The sequence below is a fragment of the Blennius ocellaris genome, assembly GCF_963422515.1.
Source record: "Blennius ocellaris genome assembly, contig: SCAFFOLD_104, whole genome shotgun sequence".
NCBI lineage: Eukaryota > Metazoa > Chordata > Actinopteri > Blenniiformes > Blenniidae > Blennius > Blennius ocellaris.
This window is the reverse complement of record NW_027662014.1, coordinates 122,136-144,163: the sequence shown is the minus strand read 5'-3', so window position 1 is coordinate 144,163 and position 22,028 is coordinate 122,136. Positions and strand designations below refer to the sequence as shown.

The window sequence follows — 22,028 nt, the reverse complement described above, 5'->3', positions numbered from 1 at the left end:
ACATATTTATTTAATAACACAATAATCACAGTGATCCAGATGTTTTCCAGCTGCCATGAGATGAAACCAGCCTGAACAACAACAGAGCAAAAACCAACAGAATCACTACAATTATAACAAAAGTAAAAACAAAAGGACACAAAACAAAGAAGAAGAAAAGAGAAAAGAAAAGAGAAAAACAGAACAAAACAAAATAAACAAAAAAAAAAGTTGTGGCATTAAGTCTGTTCGATAAACATCTTTTGTTGTCAGACGCTCAAAATGTTCAGCGACTGTGTGACATGAAATCCATTGCAAGTTCAGCGAATCCTTCAATTCTGATCATGTTTCTCTTCTGAGGATTGTTGAAAGAAAGGATTAGTATGACAAGCAGAGACGTCAGAATTGACACCATTATGCAGAAAGACATACATCATCTTTCAGAGGTTTCAAACATGTGTTTATGGGCTGTAGGCCTTTGTTCCTAAACAGAAACAGCATGACGTGTATAAAGTCAGTGATATGTACCAAAATAAAAGACTTTTGAATGTGTGAGGTTGAGATCAGGAAGAATAGCTCAGGGAATCGTCCTCAGCTTCCTGGAAATGTGTCCCTGCCAAGGATAGAGTTGAAGAGTCCTGCTTTATGGTGCGTCGCTCTCTGAGCACGTCAGTGGAGTTTGATTGCAACATCAAGCAACAGCGCCCTCCTGTGGCCCGGCAGAATTACTACATGCTTGTCTGCTGCTGCAGTGGAAATGGATTAGCTGTCGTCACATGAAACGTTGTCGTGGAAACGGGGCCCAAGTTTGTCGTCTGATGACATAACACTGAAATCAGGAGACGCCGACAGAAATCCAAAGAAATGTGACTTCCTGTCAGATCACAGCTTGTTTGTTCACTGTTTGTTCTTTTAATGTCTCAGAGAAATGCTCAAGCTACTAGCATCCAGCTAGCATCGATAGCTGCTTCAGCTAGTTAAATTAGCACAAGCATGTTAGCCAGCTAGTTAAATTAGCACAAGCATGCTAGCAAGCTAGTTAAATTTACACTAGCATGTTAGCCAGCTAGTTAAATTAGCACTAGCATGTTAGCCGGCTAGCTCATGAATGTAATGAGTTTCAGGTTGTTGGATGAATGGATGAATACTGAGTGACGATGAGAAACATCATGTGGTTGTCTCCAGATGAAATGAGAGGAAGTGTTGTGATGAATTTTACTTTATTGTGTTTAAACAATAACAAACTGTGTGTGTGTGTGTGTGTGTGTGTCTCAGGTGTTCATATTTTCCAGATCATGTTTGGTTGTGATTGGAACAATGAAACAGATGACAAGAATGGATTGGAACAGTACGGTTACGATGGAGAAGATTTCCTGGTTCTGGACCTGAAGAGAAAGACGTACGTTGCTCCAGTACCGCAGGCCGTCGTCACCAAACACAAGTGGGACAATAACAAAGCTCTCATGGAACAGAACAATCACTACTTCACCCACATCTGTCCAGAGTACCTGAAGAAGTACGTGACTCTTGGGAGCAACTCACTGATGAGAACAGGTTTGGTTCTTCTCCTCCTCTTGTTTGGATGTCTTCCTAGTTGTTCTCCTGATGGTTCTACTTGTCGTTCTCCTGATGGTTCCCCTGGTTGTTGTCCTGATGGTTCTCCTGGTTGTCCTGATGGTCCCCTGATGGTTCTCCTGGTAATTCTCCTGGTTGTTGTCCTGATGGTTCTCCCGGTGGTTCTCCAGAGTACCCCTCGGTGTCCCTCCTCCAGAAGACCCCGTCCTCCCCGGTCACCTGCCACGCCACAGGGTTCTACCCCGACAGAGCCGACTTGTTCTGGAGGAGAGACGAGGAGGAGCTCCACGAGGAGGTGGACCGAGGAGAGATCCTCCCCAACCACGACGGAACCTTCCAGATGAGCGTGGACCTGGACCTTTCCTCGGTCCCGGACCAGGACTGGGGGAGGTTCTCCTGCGTGTTCCACCTGGCCGGACGGGACGTCGTCAAGCCGCTGGACAAACGTCACATCCTGACCAACCGGCGTCCCGGTGAGACGCGCCGTCAGTCACATGACCAACCGTGACTTCTGCAGGGTTCCACTGGCTACAGTGTGTGTGTGTGTGTGTGTGTGTGTGTCCAGACTTCCCCTATGGACTGGTTCTAGGAGTGGCTAGTGGGGTTCTAGTTCTGCTCATCTTCATCACTGGATTCTTCGTCTGGAGAAAACGACGTGACGGTAAAGAACAAACATTCACTTCTAAAATCACAAACGCCTTTTATTGTTGCGGGGTGTGAACTGACTCTCCTCTTCCTGTTCTTCAGGGGCCAAACCTGGGAACTGTGAGTACTTTACTCTTTACTTGTACTCTGTTTACCTGTACTTTACTCTTTACTTGTACTCTACTCTTTACTTGTACTCTACTGTTTACTTGTAATTTACTGTTTACTTGTAATTTACTGTTGCTTGTACTTTACTCTTTACTTGTACTCTACTCTTTACTTGTACTCTACTGTTCACTTGTACTCTACTGTTCACTTGTACTCTACTGTTTACTTGTACTCTACTGTTTACTTGCACTCTACTGTTTACTTGTACTTTAATGTTTACTTGTACTTTACTGTTTACTTGTACTCTACTGTTTACTTGCACTCTACTGTTTACTTGTACTTTAATGTTTACTTGTACTTTACTGTTTACTTGTACTCTACTGTTTACTTGTACTCTACTGTTTACTTCCTGTCGGGGTTTCAATGGGATTTCCTCCTCTTTGATGTTGTTTGTACTTTGTGACTTTACTTCCTGTCACTTTGTTCCTCTGGATGGTTTTTCCTCCGACTTCAACACAAACATCTGGACAGAAACACCCAGAACAAGTTTTCCTCTCTGACTCATCAAACGTTGTTTTCCAGCGTCTGGAGCTTCGTCTTCATCAGGAGAACCTTCAGCCGAGATGACGGTGAGAACATGGAGTCACCGGACGTCATAGATGGGGACGGGTTCCGTATCCGGGGAACCGGGTATCGGCACCGTACCGGTTCTAATGTGAACGGTTCTGTCAGAACTGGGTATCGGTACCGTACCGGTTCTAATGTGAACGGTTCTGTCAGAACCAGGTATCAGTACCGGTACCGGTTCTGATGTGAACAGTTCTAATGTGAATGGTTCTGCCAGAACTGGGTATCAGTACCATACCGGTTCTGTCAGAATCGGGTACTGGTTCTAATGTGAACGGTTCCAATATGAACAGTTCTGTCAGAACTGGGTACCAGTACCGTACCGGTTTCGTCACAATTGGGTACCGGTTCCGATGTGAACGGTTCCGTCAGAATCGGGTATCGGTTCCGATGTGAATGGTTCTAATGTGAGCGGGTCCGTCAGGACCAGGTATCGATACCATACCGGTTCTAATATGAACGGTTCCGTCGGAACCAGGTATCGTAATGGTTCCGACGTGAATGGTTCCGTCGGAACCGGGTATCTGTACCGATACGCGGTTCTGACGGCACCGTTCACATTAGAACCGTTCAGAAGTGGTACGGTACCGGTTCTAATGACAACGGTTCCGTCAGAACCAGGTATCGGTACGGTACTGGTTCTAATGAGAACGGTTCCGTGTCTCCAAACCTGACACGACCTGTGCTCACAGAACAGTGGAAAGTAATCTCACTACTGGACAATCATTGGTCTCCTTGTCCTGCAGGGGGTCGGCGAGCAGCAGAGCATGTTACCCACCACATGAGTCACATGACCACGAGGCGGTGTGGGCGGGGCTTGAGGGGCGGAGCCTCCTGCTCTCCGTCTCCAACAGACCAGCAGCCACACGAAGAGAGGAGGAAGAGTTTGTGCAAATATCCCGATACGGAACGAACTGATCCAACCTCATTTTCCTTCTTGTGTAAATACCTTGAATATTTCTGGGCAGGTGACGGGGGATTACTTTGATCCAAGTAGATTACTTTAACCCAAGACGATTACTTTGACCCAGGTAGATAACTTTGACCCAGGCAGATTACTTTGACCCAGGTAGATTACAGTGTCTTCACCCAGTTTCTATCACTTTGTTCTCATTTTCATTTTGATCCTGAACCGTTTTATTGGGGTTTTTTTTTCATATTTGCTGCAGAAACAAGATTTTTTTCTTTTATTGTGTAACAGTCAATTACTCAGATTACTTTTTGTGTTGGTTTGATAAGACGTTCTGCTGTTTCTCATGTTTGTTCCTCAGAATAAAATCCTCCACAATCCAACCCCCTGCCTCTTGGTCAGTACTGACTTGCTTTGTGACAGGGAGTTCAGCTACGCTTTGATCTTTCTGATCACCGAAGGCGGGCCTTTTATCTTTCCCTGTGACTAAAACCCTAAGAGCCGGAATCTGCCCAGCAACTGATGACCAGCTCAGCGTTTTCCCCCGCAGGAAGCCGGAAACTGCAGCTTTCCATAATAAAACTATTGAGCTTTTAATGTGGAGAGCCAGCAGGCGGGCGTCCGCAAGTGTGAAAAGTGAAGGGAGGTTGTCTTTGATGGTTTCACCGCGTGTCCAACCCCGGAACATGAATTCTAAACTTCACCGCGCTGGAAAGTCCCGTCTCCTCTTTCTTTCACTTTCTCTTGTTGAGAAAAACCATGACGGGACGATTTTCACTGACTCGTCTCGTTTTGATTCACGTGTTTGAGACGGGAGTTTGTTGAGAGGACAGAAGAGGACAAGAGCATTTCTTGTCTCTGTAGTGGAAGTTGAAAGCTCAGGACGAATGAAAGGCTCATAATTCAAATGAGACATGAGAGAACTTTATTACTTTATTCCCTCTTTTGTCTCAAGCTGCCACGACGAGGACGGACGAGCGTCACTCGTATTTCATCCGTTTGGTTTTCTTAAGTCAAAAGTGAAAACAGGAAGTGAGCCTGCAAAGCGTCCAACATCAAAGCTTTGTGGCTTTGTTTTTCACGGCCGCCGGAGTTTTGCTGAAACGTGAGTTCACGTGGAGGAGAAGAGAAGCAGAACGGAGGATTTAGGATCCGGTGCAGTTTGACTGGCAGGTGACTCACGTTCACCTGGATCTGTGGCCACGCCCCTAAAGCGCGGCGACAGCGACGGCCAATCAGGTGGCTTCCTGGAAGCCTGGTGGAAAGGTCAACCTCCAGGTGAGTCAGAGAAACACCTGGGCAGAGCAGCAAGCTGCTCCTGACTGACCTCTGGTGGCCAAAACCAAGAAGACACCATTGGCCAAGGAGAAGACGGAGGGTGTGTCCTAATGCTCCCTCCTAGCTCCTTTCCTAGCCACTTCTCCTTAAAGCCCCTGGATGACATCATGGGGTTAAGGCAGTGCCTCTCAAATGGTGGGGGGCGTGGTGGGGTGTCAGGGGGGGCGTGAGGCGGGCGTGACTTTCAGTATTAGTGTCTTTATTCATGCTTGAACGACAAAAAAGGGCCTCCAGCCACTAGGTGGCAGCAGTGCTCAAACTAATCAACAGGCTGCCTGTTCAACCAGTAGAGTAGAAGAAGTACTACACATGAACACCGGTGTACAGAGCTGGCGGAGGAGGAGGAGGAGAGGTGGAGAAGTTTCTGACAGGAGTGAAAAGAAGAAAGGATGAGGCGTCAGAGGAAAAGAAAACAGGTGAGAGTAAACATAAAGCTAGTAAGAGCAGGAGATATGACGATGCTACGTCGCCCTTGGGTTTACCGTGAACACGTCGGGAACCAGGAAACACCCGTTTGTGTTTTATGCCTAAAAACTCTGGCAGCGGAGCATGAAACCAAATAAATGAAGACGGCACCTGGAGACCATACACCATACACCTGGAGACCATACACCATACACCTGGAGACCAGACACCATACACCTGGAGACCATACACCACACACCTGGAGACCATACACCTGGAGACCATACACCTGGAGACCATACACCATACACCTGGAGACCATACACCATACACCTGGAGACCAGACACCATACACCTGGAGACCATACACCACACACCTGGAGACCAGACACCATACACCTGGAGACCATACACCACACACCTGGAGACCATACACCATACACCTGGAGACCATACACCTGGAGACCATACCCAGTTACTGGAGTTGTTTCATGATAAACTCGATGAGTATGGCCAACAAGCCTCATTGTGTCAGCGCGGCATCAGTAAACAAAAGAGCCTGTTAGCCTCTTACAAAGTTGTCCACCACATCGCAAGGTGCATAAAACCTCACACCATAGCAGAGGAGCTAATCCTCCCCACAGCATTGGACACAATCATGCTAGGTGAGAAAAGTGCTGAGGCACCGAAGACTGTCCCTCTTTCTAATGAGAGACACTGAAGACTGTCCCTCTTTCTAATGAGAAACACTGAAGACTGTCCCTCTTTCTAATGAGAAACACTGAAGACTGTCCCTCTTTCTAATGAGAAACACTGAAGACTGTCCCTCTTTCTAATGAGAAACACTGAAGACTGTCCCTCTTTCTAATGAGAAACACTGAAGACTGTCCCTCTTTCTAATGAGAAACACTGAAGACTGTCCCTCTTTCTAATGAGAAACACTGAAGACTGTCCCTCTTTCTAATGAGAGACACTGAAGACTGTCCCTCTTTCTAATGAGAGGCACTGAAGACTGTCCCTCTTTCTAATGAGAAACACTGAAGACTGTCCCTCTTTCTAATGAGAAACACTGAAGACTGTCCCTCTTTCTAATGAGAAACACTGAAGACTGTCCCTCTTTCTAATGAGAAACACTGAAGACTGTCCCTCTTTCTAATGAGACACTGAAGACTGTCCCTCTTTCTAATGAGAGACACTGAAGACTGTCCCTCTTTCTAATGAGAAACACTGAAGACTGTCCCTCTTTCTAATGAGAAACACTGAAGACTGTCCCTCTTTCTAATGAGAAACACTGAAGACTGTCCCTCTTTCTAATGAGAAACACTGAAGACTGTCCCTCTTTCTAATGAGAAACACTGAAGACTGTCCCTCTTTCTAATGAGAAACACTGAAGACTGTCCCTCTTTCTAATGAGAAACACTGAAGACTGTCCCTCTTTCTAATGAGAGACACTGAAGACTGTCCCTCTTTCTAATGAGAGGCACTGAAGACTGTCCCTCTTTCTAATGAGAAACACTGAAGACTGTCCCTCTTTCTAATGAGAAACACTGAAGACTGTCCCTCTTTCTAATGAGAAACACTGAAGACTGTCCCTCTTTCTAATGAGAAACACTGAAGACTGTCCCTCTTTCTAATGAGACACTGAAGACTGTCCCTCTTTCTAATGAGAGACACTGAAGACTGTCCCTCTTTCTAATGAGAAACACTGAAGACTGTCCCTCTTTCTAATGAGAAACACTGAAGACTGTCCCTCTTTCTAATGAGACACTGAAGACTGTCCCTCTTTCTAATGAGAGACACTGAAGACTGTCCCTCTTTCTAATGAGAGACACTGAAGACTGTCCCTCTTTCTAATGAGAGGCACTGAAGACTGTCCCTCTTTCTAATGAGAGACACTGAAGACTGTCCCTCTTTCTAATGAGAGACACTGAAGACTGTCCCTCTTTCTAATGAGAAACACTGAAGACTGTCCCTCTTTCTAATGAGAAACACTGAAGACTGTCCCTCTTTCTAATGAGAGACACTGAAGACTGTCCCTCTTTCTAATGAGAAACACTGAAGACTGTCCCTCTTTCTAATGAGAGACACTGAAGACTGTCCCTCTTTCTAATGAGAGACACTGAAGACTGTCCCTCTTTCTAATGAGAAACACTGAAGACTGTCCCTCTTTCTAATGAGAAACACTGAAGACTGTCCCTCTTTCTAATGAGAAACACTGAAGACTGTCCCTCTTTCTAATGAGAAACACTGAAGACTGTCCCTCTTTCTAATGAGACACTGAAGACTGTCCCTCTTTCTAATGAGAGACACTGAAGACTGTCCGTCTTTCTAATGGACACGGTCGGGAGACGTACGTCTGACATTGCAGACGAGCTCCACGAACAACTAGCAGAACATCTAACAGACAAACGCTTCGCCTTACAAATGGACGAGGCCACTGACAACAACAAAGACTGTTTGTTTATTGCGTCTGTCCGTTTTGACATGTCAGGGTCACTGTGTGAAGACCTGCTGTAAACATGTCCCATGAAGAGCAACAGCTGACCAGCTCTTCAAGCTGCTGGGCGGTTGCCTACATGAGCACGGACTGAAGTGGGGTTTGCAGTGACATGGCGGGGATGAGGGACGTCCTCATCAGGAGGGTCTCGCCTAGGGCTGGGCGATGTGGACCAACAAGTATATCTCGATATTTTTTTTACATAAACTCCATATTCGATATATATCTTGTTATATTTTCTGGTGAAAATATACATTAAAAAAATATTCATTTTTGAGTGAAATTCCCTGAAGTTCTTCATTGGACTGAATGACAACTGTACTGTAAACAGTCGGTGGCACTTTTATTAACCCAGTGAGTCAAGATGGGTATTAACAGCACAGACAAGAAAAAGTAGCACAGAATCACATAACATAAATAAAATAGAAAAACAAAGAATGTATACATAAAGTATAAAAATATTCTTTCTACATAAAAAAAAATATATATATAGCTGTGCAAATAATAATACAATATGTATCAAAAAAATACATTTTGGTCAATCTGGCCAAGTAGCTTTCCCCTAAGCTTCACAGTTTGTAGCTTAAAAGTGCTTCCTCTTGTGTGCCAATCCTAGGTCAAATATTATGCTGGACAAACAAAAAGACAAACATGTGACATTGCCTAAGGTCATATTAAGGTTACACACTAGCATGTGTGAGGGAGATCAAAGACTGCAGCAGGCACACTTGCTCAACACATCACATATTCATTGCAAGAAAAACTAGCCTATCAACAGATTCAGGCTTCAGGGAGGCTCTTCTACAGGGTACAATGTTCCCACTGCTACTAAAACCCTTTCTGAAGGGGAGCTGGTTGCTGGTACACAGAGGTACTTCTTTGCCAGGCGTCCCAGTGTTGGAAAGGCAGCTTCGTGTTCCTTCCAGCAGTTGAGAGGGTTGGCCTCAGTGTCAGGGCAAGGCGCTAGGAGGAAGCTACACACTTCCTTTTCAATGGCCTCCCTCTTTGAGATTGAACTGCTGGTTTCTAGACGATGTTTGAAGAAACTTGCCAGCGTTTTCTTCCTCTTGGATGGCGCTGCTGCTGCTGCTGCTGCTGCTGCTGCTGCTGCTGCTCCTCCTGCTGCTCCTGCTGCTCCTGCTGCTCCTGTTGCATCCTGGTTGGCAGACTCAAGTGTAGTAGGATCAGCTACACTTGTGTCTTGATTCTCCACTGACAGACTTCCCTGCAACAGCTCAGCCTCCAAAATGACTCTGTCTTTGAGGGCATCCAGCTTGTCAGTTTGAATACATCTGGCCTTGAACCGGGGATCCAGAAAAGAGGAGATGTCCAACAGGCCACTGGTGGATGGATCTGCATATTTGCTGTTGAGGCAATCCAGAATGGTTTTCTGGATTGCCTTGCACAGCTGACTCTCTCCTTCAGTAGGGGACAGGAGGCTTGTGTTGAAAAGGTGCAACACAGGTCGGAGGACAGAGATGGTGACATACTTCTCGCCTGAAAGTGCGTCTGTGAAGTCTGGCAGTGGTTGCAGGGCTTCTTGCACATCCTCGAGGACCTCAACGTCCGGCCAGGTCAGGATGAGATGTCTGGTTTTCTCGTCAGTAGACAAGACTTTGGCAATGGCTCTTTCCTGCTCCAGGACTCTCTGGATCATTTGCAGCCTCGACCCCCAGCGTGTTGACGACTCTTGCAATGAGCTGGTGACCTGGCAGATCTAGCAGAATCTGCACTTCAGCTAGATCTCGCCGTTTCTTCCAGCGGTAAGAGAAGCTGCTGACGATTGTTTTGCAGATGGAAATGGCCCGGGTGATGCGTGGCTCGTGGTCATCCATCCCATGTCCTGTGAAATACAAACAAAGTTCATGAATAACACATTAAGACCAATGTTAATATTGTGTTCATCTCTATGATACAGCCATTTAGTTAATAATGCATTTGTGCTTTGCATTTTCATAGATATTTTCAAGAAACATCTTTCAAATTGGATAGATTAGAAGTCCTTTAGTGTCATTGTAAGAAGTAGGCCTACAATGACATTTACACACTAGTAGGCCTGTATTTTAGAGGTCATCTTTGTCTCTCACTCCATAAATTGTTTTAGTGCAATGTGTTTCTGTAATAGGTAGGCCTATGCGTTCGAGCAATGTCATTGTACTGTTGGTGCGCGAAATGCCCGTATGTGCGTGAGTGCAGCAGCCTATACATGTGTGATGGAGCGGGACACACACAGCCCCGGTGGTCTTTCGGGAACTTAGGCTAAACATTACAATATATTGCACTCACCGATTGCCAGATGAAGTCTGTGACCAAAGCAATGCATCCTCTGCCACTCGTTGCTTTCAACGGCCTTTCACCACATTGCTTCCGTTGTCCGTCGTCGCTGCAACTAGTCCAGTTGACGGTAACCCCCCAATTGGACGGGGTGTCTTGCAAAGCTTCGGCGATGTGGTCTCCCGTGTGATTAGCAGGGAGGTAGCTTGTTTGCAGGCAGGCGCTTTTTAATTCCCAGTCGCCGACGTAATGGACTGTCACTCACATGTAGGGTTCGGTGGTCCTGCTAGACCACATGTCTGTGGTCAGCGCGAAGTAAGTGACTTTACTTAATTGCGCGGCAATGATCTTCCTCACTTCGGCGTACATTTTTGGCAGCATTTCTCGTGAAACATATGCCCGGCTTGGCAACTGGTACCTGGGGTCGAGGACTTTGATGAGGCCAACAAACCCGTCGCGTTCCACGGTGGAAATGGGGACTAGATCTTTAGCAATGTGAAATGCCATTGCTCTGGTTATCTGTTCCCATCTTCTGCTGGTTTTCTCATAAGGCACTACGCGTGAAATCGAAGCTTGCAGTGTACATTGTTTGAGTGCTGGGGACGTGGATTGCACTGCCACTGTCGTGCCACGCAGTTTGATGCACTCTTGGTATTGTATTGGGTGGCGCTGTTGAAGGTGGTGGAATAGGTTCGTTGTGCTCACACTTTTTGTAGCCACGGATTTCTGACACTCCCTACAAAAACACATTCTCCTGCTTTTTGTCCAGTGGCTTAAATCCGAACCCCGAGCCAGAATTTCGCGTTTTACTTACAAGTAGTTGGCCACTAGCACACGTGTCGCCGGTGGCACATTCAGACTCCATCTTTGCTAGTGTGTTGTTGTTGTCTTGAGTCAGTGAAAGTGTAGTGGGCGTGAGAGGGCAAGCGCGTCTTGGAAGGAGGAAGGGGAGGGGCTTAATAGCTTGTGTGAGTGTGGAGAGGAAGTGGGAGGCGGGCGAGAATCAAGGAACACAGCAAATAAGCGGAGTTTGCTAATTTTAAAAATTTTTAAAATGAACATTCTACCTCATAAGAGACATTGTACATATCACTTCACTTCACTTTACTGTTTATATGTTTATAGGGTGTATAGATTTAGATGTATAGATTTTTAACATCTTTATATTGCTCTCTTAATATATTTGCACTGTGGGTCTGAGAGGACCGAAATTTCATCTGGGCTGTATGTCACACATATCAGCATTTGACAAATAAAGCTGACTTTGACTTTGACTTTGACTTTGACTTTGAGACTTTGACTTTGAGACTTTGACTTTGAGACTTTGACTTTTTGACTTTGACTTTGACTTTTTGACTTTGACTTTGAGACTTTGACTTTGAGACTTTGACTTTGAGACTTTGACTTTGAGACTTTGACTTTTTGACTTTGAGACTTTGAGAGCTGGAGATGTGGGGCGAGCGACTTGACCAGGGAAATACTAGTCCATTTGAGAGCATGAGTGAGTTTGCTAGACTCAATGATTGTGATGTCACCACAGTGACTCCATGTCTGAAGCAGCACATCTCATCACTAAATGGATTCTTCAAAAAGGACTTTCCTGGTGACAGCTCTCAGTATGACTGGGTGAGGGATCCATTCAGCTCTGCAGAAGAGGACCAGCTGATGCACTTGTCTTGTGACTCCACCCTGAGGCGGAGGTTCACGTCTCAGACACTGAGCGAGTTCTGGCTGGGTGTGGAAAGGGACGATCCACTCCTTGGACCAAAAGCTGTCAACATTCTGCTTCCCTTTGCAACATCCTCTCTCTGTGAGACAGGCTTTTCTGCTGTTGCTGCACTAAAAACCAGGTACGGATCCCAGCTGAACATTGAGCAAGAGCCAAGAGTAGCAATATCACATGTAAAGCCCAGATTTGAACAGATGTGGTGTGAAAAGAGGCTCCCAGCAGCCACTAGACACCAGCAGACTCTTCTCCTGACTAATATTGGTACAATGTCTGTTTTAAAGAGATGTTCTGTGCATCTGGCAGAGTGATGGTAAATTGTATTGAAGTTGAATGTGTTCATATATAAGAGACAAATGATGTGAAACAAGTTTGAAAGCAGTTTGTGTTTTATAGCACATTTTATAAATGTTCAAACTGACGTAGCTGACAGTCTCCAATGTTGCAGGGTTCAGGGCTTCATTGTCTTCTGGATGGACAATTTGTTCAGGGAAAGGAAATGCACATGTGAGGCACTTTTCATCCCTTTGATGAGCTGAAATATAAACAATGTTGCTGCAAATTTTGCACAAAAGAAGTCAAAAAGTCATTTACCTTTTTGAAAAGGAATCAGCTGATGAAGCTGACAAGTGACCATGTTTACTGTTTAAAGTGTTGACGTTTTTAAAAATGCACATCCCAGTGAATCATTTGCACTTTTTCTGTTGTGAGAATCACAATTCATAAACTAAACTTGGAAATGGCTTTAAGTTGTTCTCAGCTCATTTGATTAATTTATTTTGATAATCAGGCGATTGTGTGCAGAATGCTGGAGCAGCAACTCATACATGGTTTATACAGAGAAATACATAAATACTATCAGGTTCTCAATGGGAGTACAATTCAGGGGGGCTGAAAACAGTTCTGTCCTCTAGGGGGGGGGGGCTGAAAACAACTCTGTCCTCTAGGGGGGGCTGAAAACAACTCTGTCCTCTATGGGGGGCTGAAAACAATTCTGTCCTCTAGGGGGGCCTGAAAACAACTCTGTCCTCTAGGGGGGGCTGAAAACAGTTCTGTCCTCTAGGGGGGGCTGAAAACAACTCTGTCCTCTATGGGGGGCTGAAAACAATTCTGTCCTCTAGGGGGGCCTGAAAACAACTCTGTCCTCTATGGGGGGCTGAAAACAGTTCTGTCCTCTAGGGGGGGCTGAAAACAGTTCTGTCCTCTTGGGGGGGGGCTGAAAACAACTCTGTCCTCTAGGGGGGGCTGAAAACAGTTCTGTCCTCTAGGGGGGCCTGAAAACAACTCTGTCCTCTATGGGGGGCTGACACAATTCTGTCCTCTAGGGGGGGGGGGGCTGAAAACAGTTCTGTCCTCTAGGGGGGCCTGAAAACAATTCTGTCCTCTAGGGGGGCTGAAAACAATTCTGTCCTCTAGGAGGGCCTGAAAACAATTCTGTCCTCTAGGAGGGCCTGAAAACAATTCTGTCCTCTAGGGGGGCCTGAAAACAATTCTGTCCTCTAGGGGGCCTGAAAACAATTCTGTCCTCTAGGGGGGCTGAAAACAATTCTGTCCTCTAGGAGGGCCTGAAAACAATTCTGTCCTCTAGGGGGCCTGAAAACAATTCTGTCCTCTAGGGGGGCTGAAAACAGTTCTGTCCTCTAGGAGGGCCTGAAAACAATTCTGTCCTCTAGGGGGCCTGAAAACAATTCTGTCCTCTAGGGGGGCCTGAAAACAATTCTGTCCTCTAGGGGGGGCTGAAAACAACTCTGTCCTCTATGGGGGGCTGAAAACAATTCTGTCCTCTAGGGGGGGGGGGGGGCTGAAAACAGTTCTGTCCTCTAGGGGGGGCTGAAAACAACTCTGTCCTCTAGGGGGGCCTGAAAACAATTCTGTCCTCTAGGGGGGGCCTGAAAACAATTCTGTCCTCTAGGGGGGGCTGAAAACAACTCTGTCCTCTAGGGGGGCCTGAAAACAATTCTGTCCTCTAGGGGGGCCTGAAAACAATTCTGTCCTCTAGGAGGGGCATGACAGAAAATCATTGAGAACCACTGGCTTAAGGAGAGGAGTTAGGAGAGGAGTAAGGAACGGTGTTAGGAGAGGAGTTAGGAAAGGTGTTAGGAGGCTTCCTAAAGGAGTTAGGAAAGGTGTTAGGAGAGGAGTTAGGAAAGGTGTTAGGAGGCTTCTTAAAGGAGTTAGGAAAGGTGTTAGGAGAGGAGTTAGGAAAGGTGTTAGGAGACTTCCTAAAGGAGTTAGGAAAGGTGTTAGGAGAGGAGTTAGGAAAGGTGTTAGGAGGCTTCCTAAAGGAGTTAGGAAAGGTGTTAGGAGAGGAGTTAGGAAAGGTGTTAGGAGAGGAGTTAGGAAAGGTGTTAGGAGAGAAGTTAAGGAAAGGAGTTAGGAGAGGAGTTAAGGAAAGGTGTTAGCAGAGGAGTTAGGAAAGGTGTTAGGAGAGGAGTTAAGGAAAGGTGTTAGGAGAGGAGTTAGGAAAGGTGTTAGGAGGCTTCCTAAAGGAGTTAGGAAAGGTGTTAGGAGAGGAGTTAGGAACGGTGTTAGGAGAGGAGTTAGGAAAGGTGTTAGGAGGCTTCCTAAAGGAGTTAGGAAAGGTGTTAGGAGAGGAGTTATGAAAGGTGTTAGGAGGCTTCCTAAAGGAGTTAGGAAAGGTGTTAGGAGAGGAGTTAGGAAAGGTGTTAGGAGGCTTCCTAAAGGAGTTAGGAAAGGTGTTAGGAGAGGAGTTAGGAACGGTGTTAGGAGAGGAGTTAGGAAAGGTGTTAGGAGGCTTCCTGAAGGAGTTAGGAAAGGTGTTAGGAGAGGAGTTAGGAAAGGTGTTAGGAGAGGAGTTAGGAAAGGTGTTAGGAGAGAAGTTAAGGAAAGGAGTTAGGAGAGGAGTTAAGGAAAGGTGTTAGCAGAGGAGTTAGGAAATGTGTTTAGGAGAGGAGTTAAGGAAAGGAGTTAGGAGAGGAGTCAAGGAAAGGTGTTAGGAGAGGAGTTAGGAAAGGTGTTAGGAGAGGAGTTAGGAAAGGTGTTAGGAGAGAAGTTAAGGAAAGAAGTTAGGAGAGGAGTTAAGGAAAGGTGTTAGGAGAGGAGTTAGGAAAGGTGTTAGGAGAGGAGTTAGGAGGCTTCATAAAGGAGTTTGGAAAGGTGGTAGGAGATGAGTTAGGGGAGGAGTTAGGAAAGGTGTTAGGAGGCTTCCTGAAGGAGTTAGGAAAGGTGTTAGGAGAGGAGTTAGGAAAGGTGTTAGGAGAGGAGTTAGGAAAGGTGTTAGGAGAGAAGTTAAGGAAAGGAGTTAGGAGAGGAGTTAAGGAAAGGTGTTAGCAGAGGAGTTAGGAAATGTGTTAGGAGAGGAGTTAAGGAAAGGAGTTAGGAGAGGAGTTAAGGAAAGGTGTTAGGAGAGGAGTTAGGAAAGGTGTTAGGAGAGGAGTTAGGAGGCTTCATAAAGGAGTTTGGAAAGGTGGTAGGAGATGAGTTAGGGGAGGAGTTAGGAAAGGTGTTAGGAGGCTTCCTGAAGGAGTTTAGGAAAGGTGTTAGGAGACTTCCTTAAGGGGTTAGGAAAGGTGTTACCACACACTATATTGTCAATAACCTGCTGCTCTCCTAGTGAGGAACTAGTCAAACTAACCTAAACTAGTCGTCCTCGAGGCTTCAGAGGAAAAGATACAGCAGCAGGTTGTGCAAACAAACGAGCAGTTAAAGTAGTGAACCAGTGGACGTTTTGTCCCCGACGTCCAGAAGACGCGTCGTACGGACGTGTTGTCCAAAGGAACGTTCCAGAACTGGGGTCGCCGAAGAACGACGTCCAGCCGGTATCGTCTCGTGTCTCGTGTCTCTACGTGTTCCAGTCACCACAGAACGACGTCCAGCCGGAATCGTCTCGTGTCTCGTGTCTCGTGTCTCTACGTGTTCGAGTTGCTCCACAAACCTCGAGAGTCTCTGCGGCGCTTCAGTTCAGCCTCCGTGTTGTTGATGTCCGGAGTTGCTTCTTCAAACTCGGCCGACAAAGTTGACAAAACAAAGGTCACGTGTTTCCCCCTGGATCGTCACGGAGCTTTTCAGTAAATTACTTTAAAGTAAAACTACGAAGATGAAGTACTAACGTGGAGGCAGAGTCTGAGTTCAGCGCCACTGTCTGTGTTTGTTTTCACCGCCGTGCGGCGCGTGTTGATGACGTCATAGCGGTGCGACACTATCGGGACTGCGGTTGCCAGATCGGTTGTTTCCCCCTCCTACCCGCTGGCGCCGGTTCACGGTGTGTTTAGCCGGGTTTTCCACTGGGAGACTGTAGAAACCTGGCAACCCGTCTGGAACGCCGGTAAACATTGAGAGCAACGTCACAGTGACGTCATCACGGCGGAAGTACCGAACGTTCAGTTCAGCGGACGAGCGTTTGACTGAACTCGTTCAGGTACTACACCGTGTATAAATACACTGCAGTATTCCACAGTACTCGGTAGTGTTGTGACCAGTAGTCACCGCTAGAGGGCGACGCCACACAATCTAGTCATAAAGTCAGTGGTTCCCAGCAGAGGCCTTTCAGTACTCCGTTACTCTTTAACTGTCCTCAGAACGTTACTGACACATGTTTTTATTTTTCTTTGTTCTATCAGGGCAGTTAGAAATAAAAATAATAATAAAATACAAATAAAAGCTCACCCAAATCCATAACAAGACCTCAGACCGTGGTGGTTTAGAGAAATCTGTATCTGTAACATATATATTATATTATAAAATACACAAAAACAGTGTAATACCAATAAAAGTCCCGCAGTATTTGACTTTATGTTCTTTTGTTTTCTAATAGACTCCATGTCAACTATTTATGTAATAATTTAATCAGTTATTTACCAAATAATGTTCCCTAGACATCACAAGTCCACTTCAGTGTGTGGCTGAAAATGTTGGGATTAAATATGGGATTAAAATTTAAGTTGTTTTTCCTCACATTTAAAACAATATAAATAATGTATTGATCTTATTGGTCAACTGACTGAGAGGAAGGAGGAGAGTTTCTAAAACACAGCAGCGTTTTTTAAAGTCTTGTGTTTTGATGTTTTACACAAATTGTAGAAATCCTAACAAACAAAACATCTCATTTATAACCTGTGTTCAAATGTGTAGATGAGAATAATTCAAGATATGTATCGCATAATCTGGATTAGAGGAGGAAGATGCTCTATAGTCTGGTGTTAGAGGAGGAAGATGCTCTATAATGTGGATTAGAGGAGGAAGATGCTCTATAATCTGGTGTTGGAGGAGGAAGTTGCTCTATAATCTGATGTTAGAGGAGGAAGATGCTCTATAATCTGGTGTTAGAGGAGGAAGATGCTCTATAATGTGGATTAGAGGAGGAAGATGCTCTATAATCTGGTGTTGGGGGAGGAAGTTGCTCTATAATCTGATGTTAGAGGAGGAAGATGCTCTATAATCTGGATTAAAGGAGGGCGATGCTCTATAATCTGGACTAGAGGAGGGAGATGCTCTATAATCTGATGTTAGAGGCGGAAGATGCTCTATAATCTGGTGTTAGAGGTGGGAGATGCTCTATAATCTGATGTTAGAGGAGGAAAATGCTCTATAATCTGATGTTAGAGGAGGAAGATGCGCTATAATCTGGATTAGAGGAGGAAGATGCTCTATAATCTGGTGTTACAGGAGGAAGATGCTCTATAATCTGGATTAGAGGAGGACGATGCTCTATAATGTGGATTAGAGGAGGAAGATGCTCTATAATCTGGTGTCAGGGGAGGAAGATGCTCTATAATCTGGTGTCAGAGGAGGAAGATCCTCTATAATATGGATTAGAGGAGGGAGATGCTCTATAATCTGGTGTCAGAGGAGGAAGATGCTCTATAATGTGGATTAGAGGAGGAAGATGCTCTATAATCTGGTGTTGGAGGAGGAAGTTGCTCTATAATCTGATGTTAGAGGAGGAAGATGCTCTATAATCTGGATTAGAGGAGGAGGATGCTCTATAATCTGGTGTTACAGGAGGAAGATGCTCTATATTCTGGATTAGAGGAGGAATGTGCTCTATAATGTGGATTAGAGGAGGAAGATGCTCTATAATCTGGTGTCAGGGGAGGAAGATGCTCTATAATCTGGTGTCAGAGGAGGAAGATGCTCTATAATATGGATTAGAGGAGGGAGATGCTCTATAATCTGGTGTCAGAGGTGGAAGATGCTCTATAATCTGGTGTCAGGGGAGGACGATGCTCTATAATCTGGATTAGAGGAGGAAGATGCTCTATAATCTGGTGTTAGAGGAGGAAGATGCTCTATAATCTGGTGTTAGAGAACTTTCTGGAAGCAGACACTAGAGAAGAAGAGTTCTGCTGAATCCTGGGGGGGGGGCTGAGGTGGGATCACCATGGCAACGGAAGGCGTGGCCACAATTACTGTGGCTTGGGTTCGAAAGAGGAAGAGGAAGTGAAAGAAACACCTGTTGTTTGCGCCGCCACAGGCGGTCGCCGTGGTTACCCCCCTCGCCGACTTCCCACGGTGTCGTTCCCTTTCCACACCGGTGTCGGTGTTTCGGGTCAGGAGACGGGCTGAGGTCCGCCTGGCGCCACGCCGCCGTCCCCGACCCCCACAGGAGACACAAGGTAGTCCCCCAGCCCCGTTTCCACGGCGACAATACCACAATACCTACTTTCCATACCACCTTGCCATACCTCCTTACCATACTGCCTTACCATATCGCTTTTCCTTACTATTCCGCCTTACCATGCCGCCTTACCATACTGCCTTACCGTATCGCTTTTCCTTACCGTACCTCCTTACCGTACCACCTTACCACGCTTCCTTACTGTACCTCCTTACCATGACGCCTTGCTGTACCTCCTTACCATGCTGCCTTACATACCACCTTACTGTACCGTCTTACCATACTGCCTTACCGTATCGCTTTTCATTACCATACCACCTTACCATGCTGCCTTACTGTACCTCCTCACCATGACGCCTTACCATACCTCCTTACCGTACCACCTTTCCATGCTGACTTACCGTACCTCCTTACCATACCACCTTACTGTACCACCTTACCATACTGCCTTACATATCGCTTTTCCTTACCATACCACCTTACATGACGCCTTACCGTACCTCCTTATTGTACCACCTTACTATGCCGCCTTACAGAGGACGAGAGGATGAGAGGATGATATGATAATAGGATGAGAGGACAAGAGGACGAGAGGTTGAGAGGACGAGAGGACGAGAGGACAAGAGGATGAGAGGATGAGATGATAATAGGACGAGAGGACAAGAGGACAAGAGGACAAGAGGACGAGAGGTTGAGAGGACGAGAGGACGAGAGGACAAGAGGATGAGAGGATGAGAGGATGAGATGATAATAGGACGAGAGGACAAGTGGACAAGAGGACGAGAGGACAAGAGGACAAGAGGACAAGAGGACGAGAGGTTGAGAGGACGAGAGGTTGAGAGGACGAGAGGACAAGAGGACGAGAGGACAAGAGGACGAGAGGACGAGAGGTTGAGAGGACGAGAGGACAAGAGGACGAGAGGACGAGAGGACGAGAGGTTGAGAGGACAAGAGGACGAGAGGTTGAGAGACTATTTATAAAATGGCGCTAAAAGAAGATGAACCCTCAGGAACATGTGGACGATGATCAGAGGACTAGTGAGGCGTTCAGGTGCATCACGTGACTCTGAGCTCTGCAGCGGGACAGGAAGCGTCACTTCTGCTTGAGGAGCAGAAGTTCAGTGTGAAGCTCCGACTGGGTCAACACCGTGAGACCGTCCTCAGTACTCCTCAGTACTGCAGGTAACTTTACTTTAAAGTAACTACTCTGCTCTGTACTGCTCCAGCGAGCCATGTCTTCATCCTACAAGTAATCCTACATGTGTAACTTGACTTGTAACTTTAATGTGTTACTACTAAAAGGTCAGTATTTTCATGCAAGTTGTAGAATTCAGTAGTTAAAGTACACAAATTCTACAGGAAGATAACTAAAGTATCATTACAATGTGTATCCAAGTATTACCGTTAAGTATGAAGAGGAGAAGTACAGAAGTATTGTCTTTACTCAATTACTTTCATGTATTTAGAGATTCAACAATTATGCAAGTACTCTGATATAACTAGTAATGAAAGTACTCACTGTCATCGTGTACTGAGAGTATTAGTAACAGTACTCACTGTCTTCATATAGTGAGAGTATTAGTAACAGTACTCACTACCTTCATGTAGTGAGAGTATTAGTAACAGTACTCACTACCTTCATGTAGTGAGAGTATTAGTAACAGTACTCACTACCTTCATGTAGTGAGAGTATTAGTAACAGTACTCACTACCTTCATGTAGTGAGAGTATTAGTAACAGTACTCACTGTCTTCATGTAGTGAGAGTATTAGGAACAGTACTCATTGCCTTCATGTAGTGAGATTATTAGCAACAGTACTCACTGTCTTCATATAGTGAGAGTATTAGTAACAGTACTCATTGCCTTCATGTAGTGAGATTATTAGTAACAGTACTCGCTACCTTCATGTAGTGAGAGTATTAGTAACAGTACTCACTGTCTTCATGTAGTGAGAGTATTAGTAACAGTACTCACTGTCTTCATGTAGTGAGAGTATTAGTAACAGTACTCATTACCTTCATGTAGTGAGAGTAATAGCAACAGTACGCATTGCCTTCATGTAGTGAGAGTATTAGCAACAGTACTCATTGCCTTCATGTAGTGAGAGTATTAGTAACAGTACTCACTGTCTTCATATAGTGAGAGTATTAGTAACAGTACTCACTACCTTCATGTAGTGAGAGTATTAGTAACAGTACTCACTGTCTTCATATAGTGAGAGTATTAGTAACAGTACTCACTGTCTTCATATAGTGAGAGTATTAGTAACAGTACTCACTGTCTTCATGTAGTGAGAGTATTAGTAACAGTACTCACTGTCTTCATGTAGTGAGAGTATTAGTAACAGTACTCACTGTCTTCATATAGTGAGAGTATTAGTAACAGTACTCACTGTCTTCATGTAGTGAGAGTATTAGTAACAGTACTCACTGTCTTCATGTAGTGAGAGTATTAGTAACAGTACTCACTGTCTTCATGTAGTGAGAGTATTAGTAACAGTACTCACTGTCTTCATATAGTGAGAGTATTAGTAACAGTACTCACTGTCTTCATGTAGTGAGAGTATTAGTAACAGTACTCACTACCTTCATGTAGTGAGAGTATTAGTAACAGTACTCACTGTCTTCATGTAGTGAGAGTATTAGTAACAGTACTCACTGTCTTCATGTAGTGAGAGTATTAGTAACAGTACTCACTACCTTCATGTAGTGAGAGTATTAGTAACAGTACTCACTGTCTTCATATAGTGAGAGTATTAGCAACAGTACTCACTGTCTTCATATAGTGAGAGTATTAGTAACAGTACTCACTGTCTTCTTGTAGTGAGAGTATTAGTAACAGTACTCTCTACCTTCATGTAGTGAGAGTATTAGTAACAGTACTCACTACCTTCATGTAGTGAGAGTATTAGTAACAGTACTCACTACCTTCATGTAGTGAGAGTATTAGTAACAGTACTCACTACCTTCATGTAGTGAGAGTATTAGCAACAGTACTCATTGCCTTCATGTAGTGAGAGTATTAGTAGTAGTACTCATTGCCTTCATGTAGTGAGAGTATTAGTAACAGTACTCGCTACCTTCATGTAGTGAGAGTATTAGTAACAGTACTCATTGCCTTCATGTAGTGAGAGTAATAGTAACAGTACTCATTGCCTTCATGTAGTGAGAGTAATAGTAACAGTACTCATTGCCTTCATGTAGTGAGAGTAATAGTAACAGTACTCATTGCCTTCATGTAGTGAGAGTAATAGTAACAGTACTCGCTACCTTCATGTAGTGAGAGTATTAGTAACAGTACTCATTGCCTTCATGTAGTGAGAGTAATAGTAACAGTACTCATTGCCTTCATGTAGTGAGAGTAATA

The 22,028-nt window shown here is 45.1% G+C and overlaps 1 protein-coding gene across 1 annotated transcript in view; it reads left to right on the top strand.

The window, feature by feature from the left end:
- The window catches only part of LOC308148422 (major histocompatibility complex class I-related gene protein-like), a 5,234-nt gene extending 1,000 nt beyond the window's left edge, over window positions 1–4,234 (top strand). The window contains exons 2-7 of the mRNA XM_080521885.1: window positions 1,255–1,533; window positions 1,725–2,027; window positions 2,120–2,215; window positions 2,302–2,319; window positions 2,890–2,936; window positions 3,681–4,234. Of these exons, the coding sequence (XP_080378011.1) occupies window positions 1,255–1,533; window positions 1,725–2,027; window positions 2,120–2,215; window positions 2,302–2,319; window positions 2,890–2,936; window positions 3,681–3,719 (782 nt within the window). The 3' untranslated portion in view covers window positions 3,720–4,234. The remainder of the gene's footprint in view (window positions 1–1,254; window positions 1,534–1,724; window positions 2,028–2,119; window positions 2,216–2,301; window positions 2,320–2,889; window positions 2,937–3,680) is intronic.
- Window positions 4,235–22,028: the final 17,794 nt, after the last annotated feature.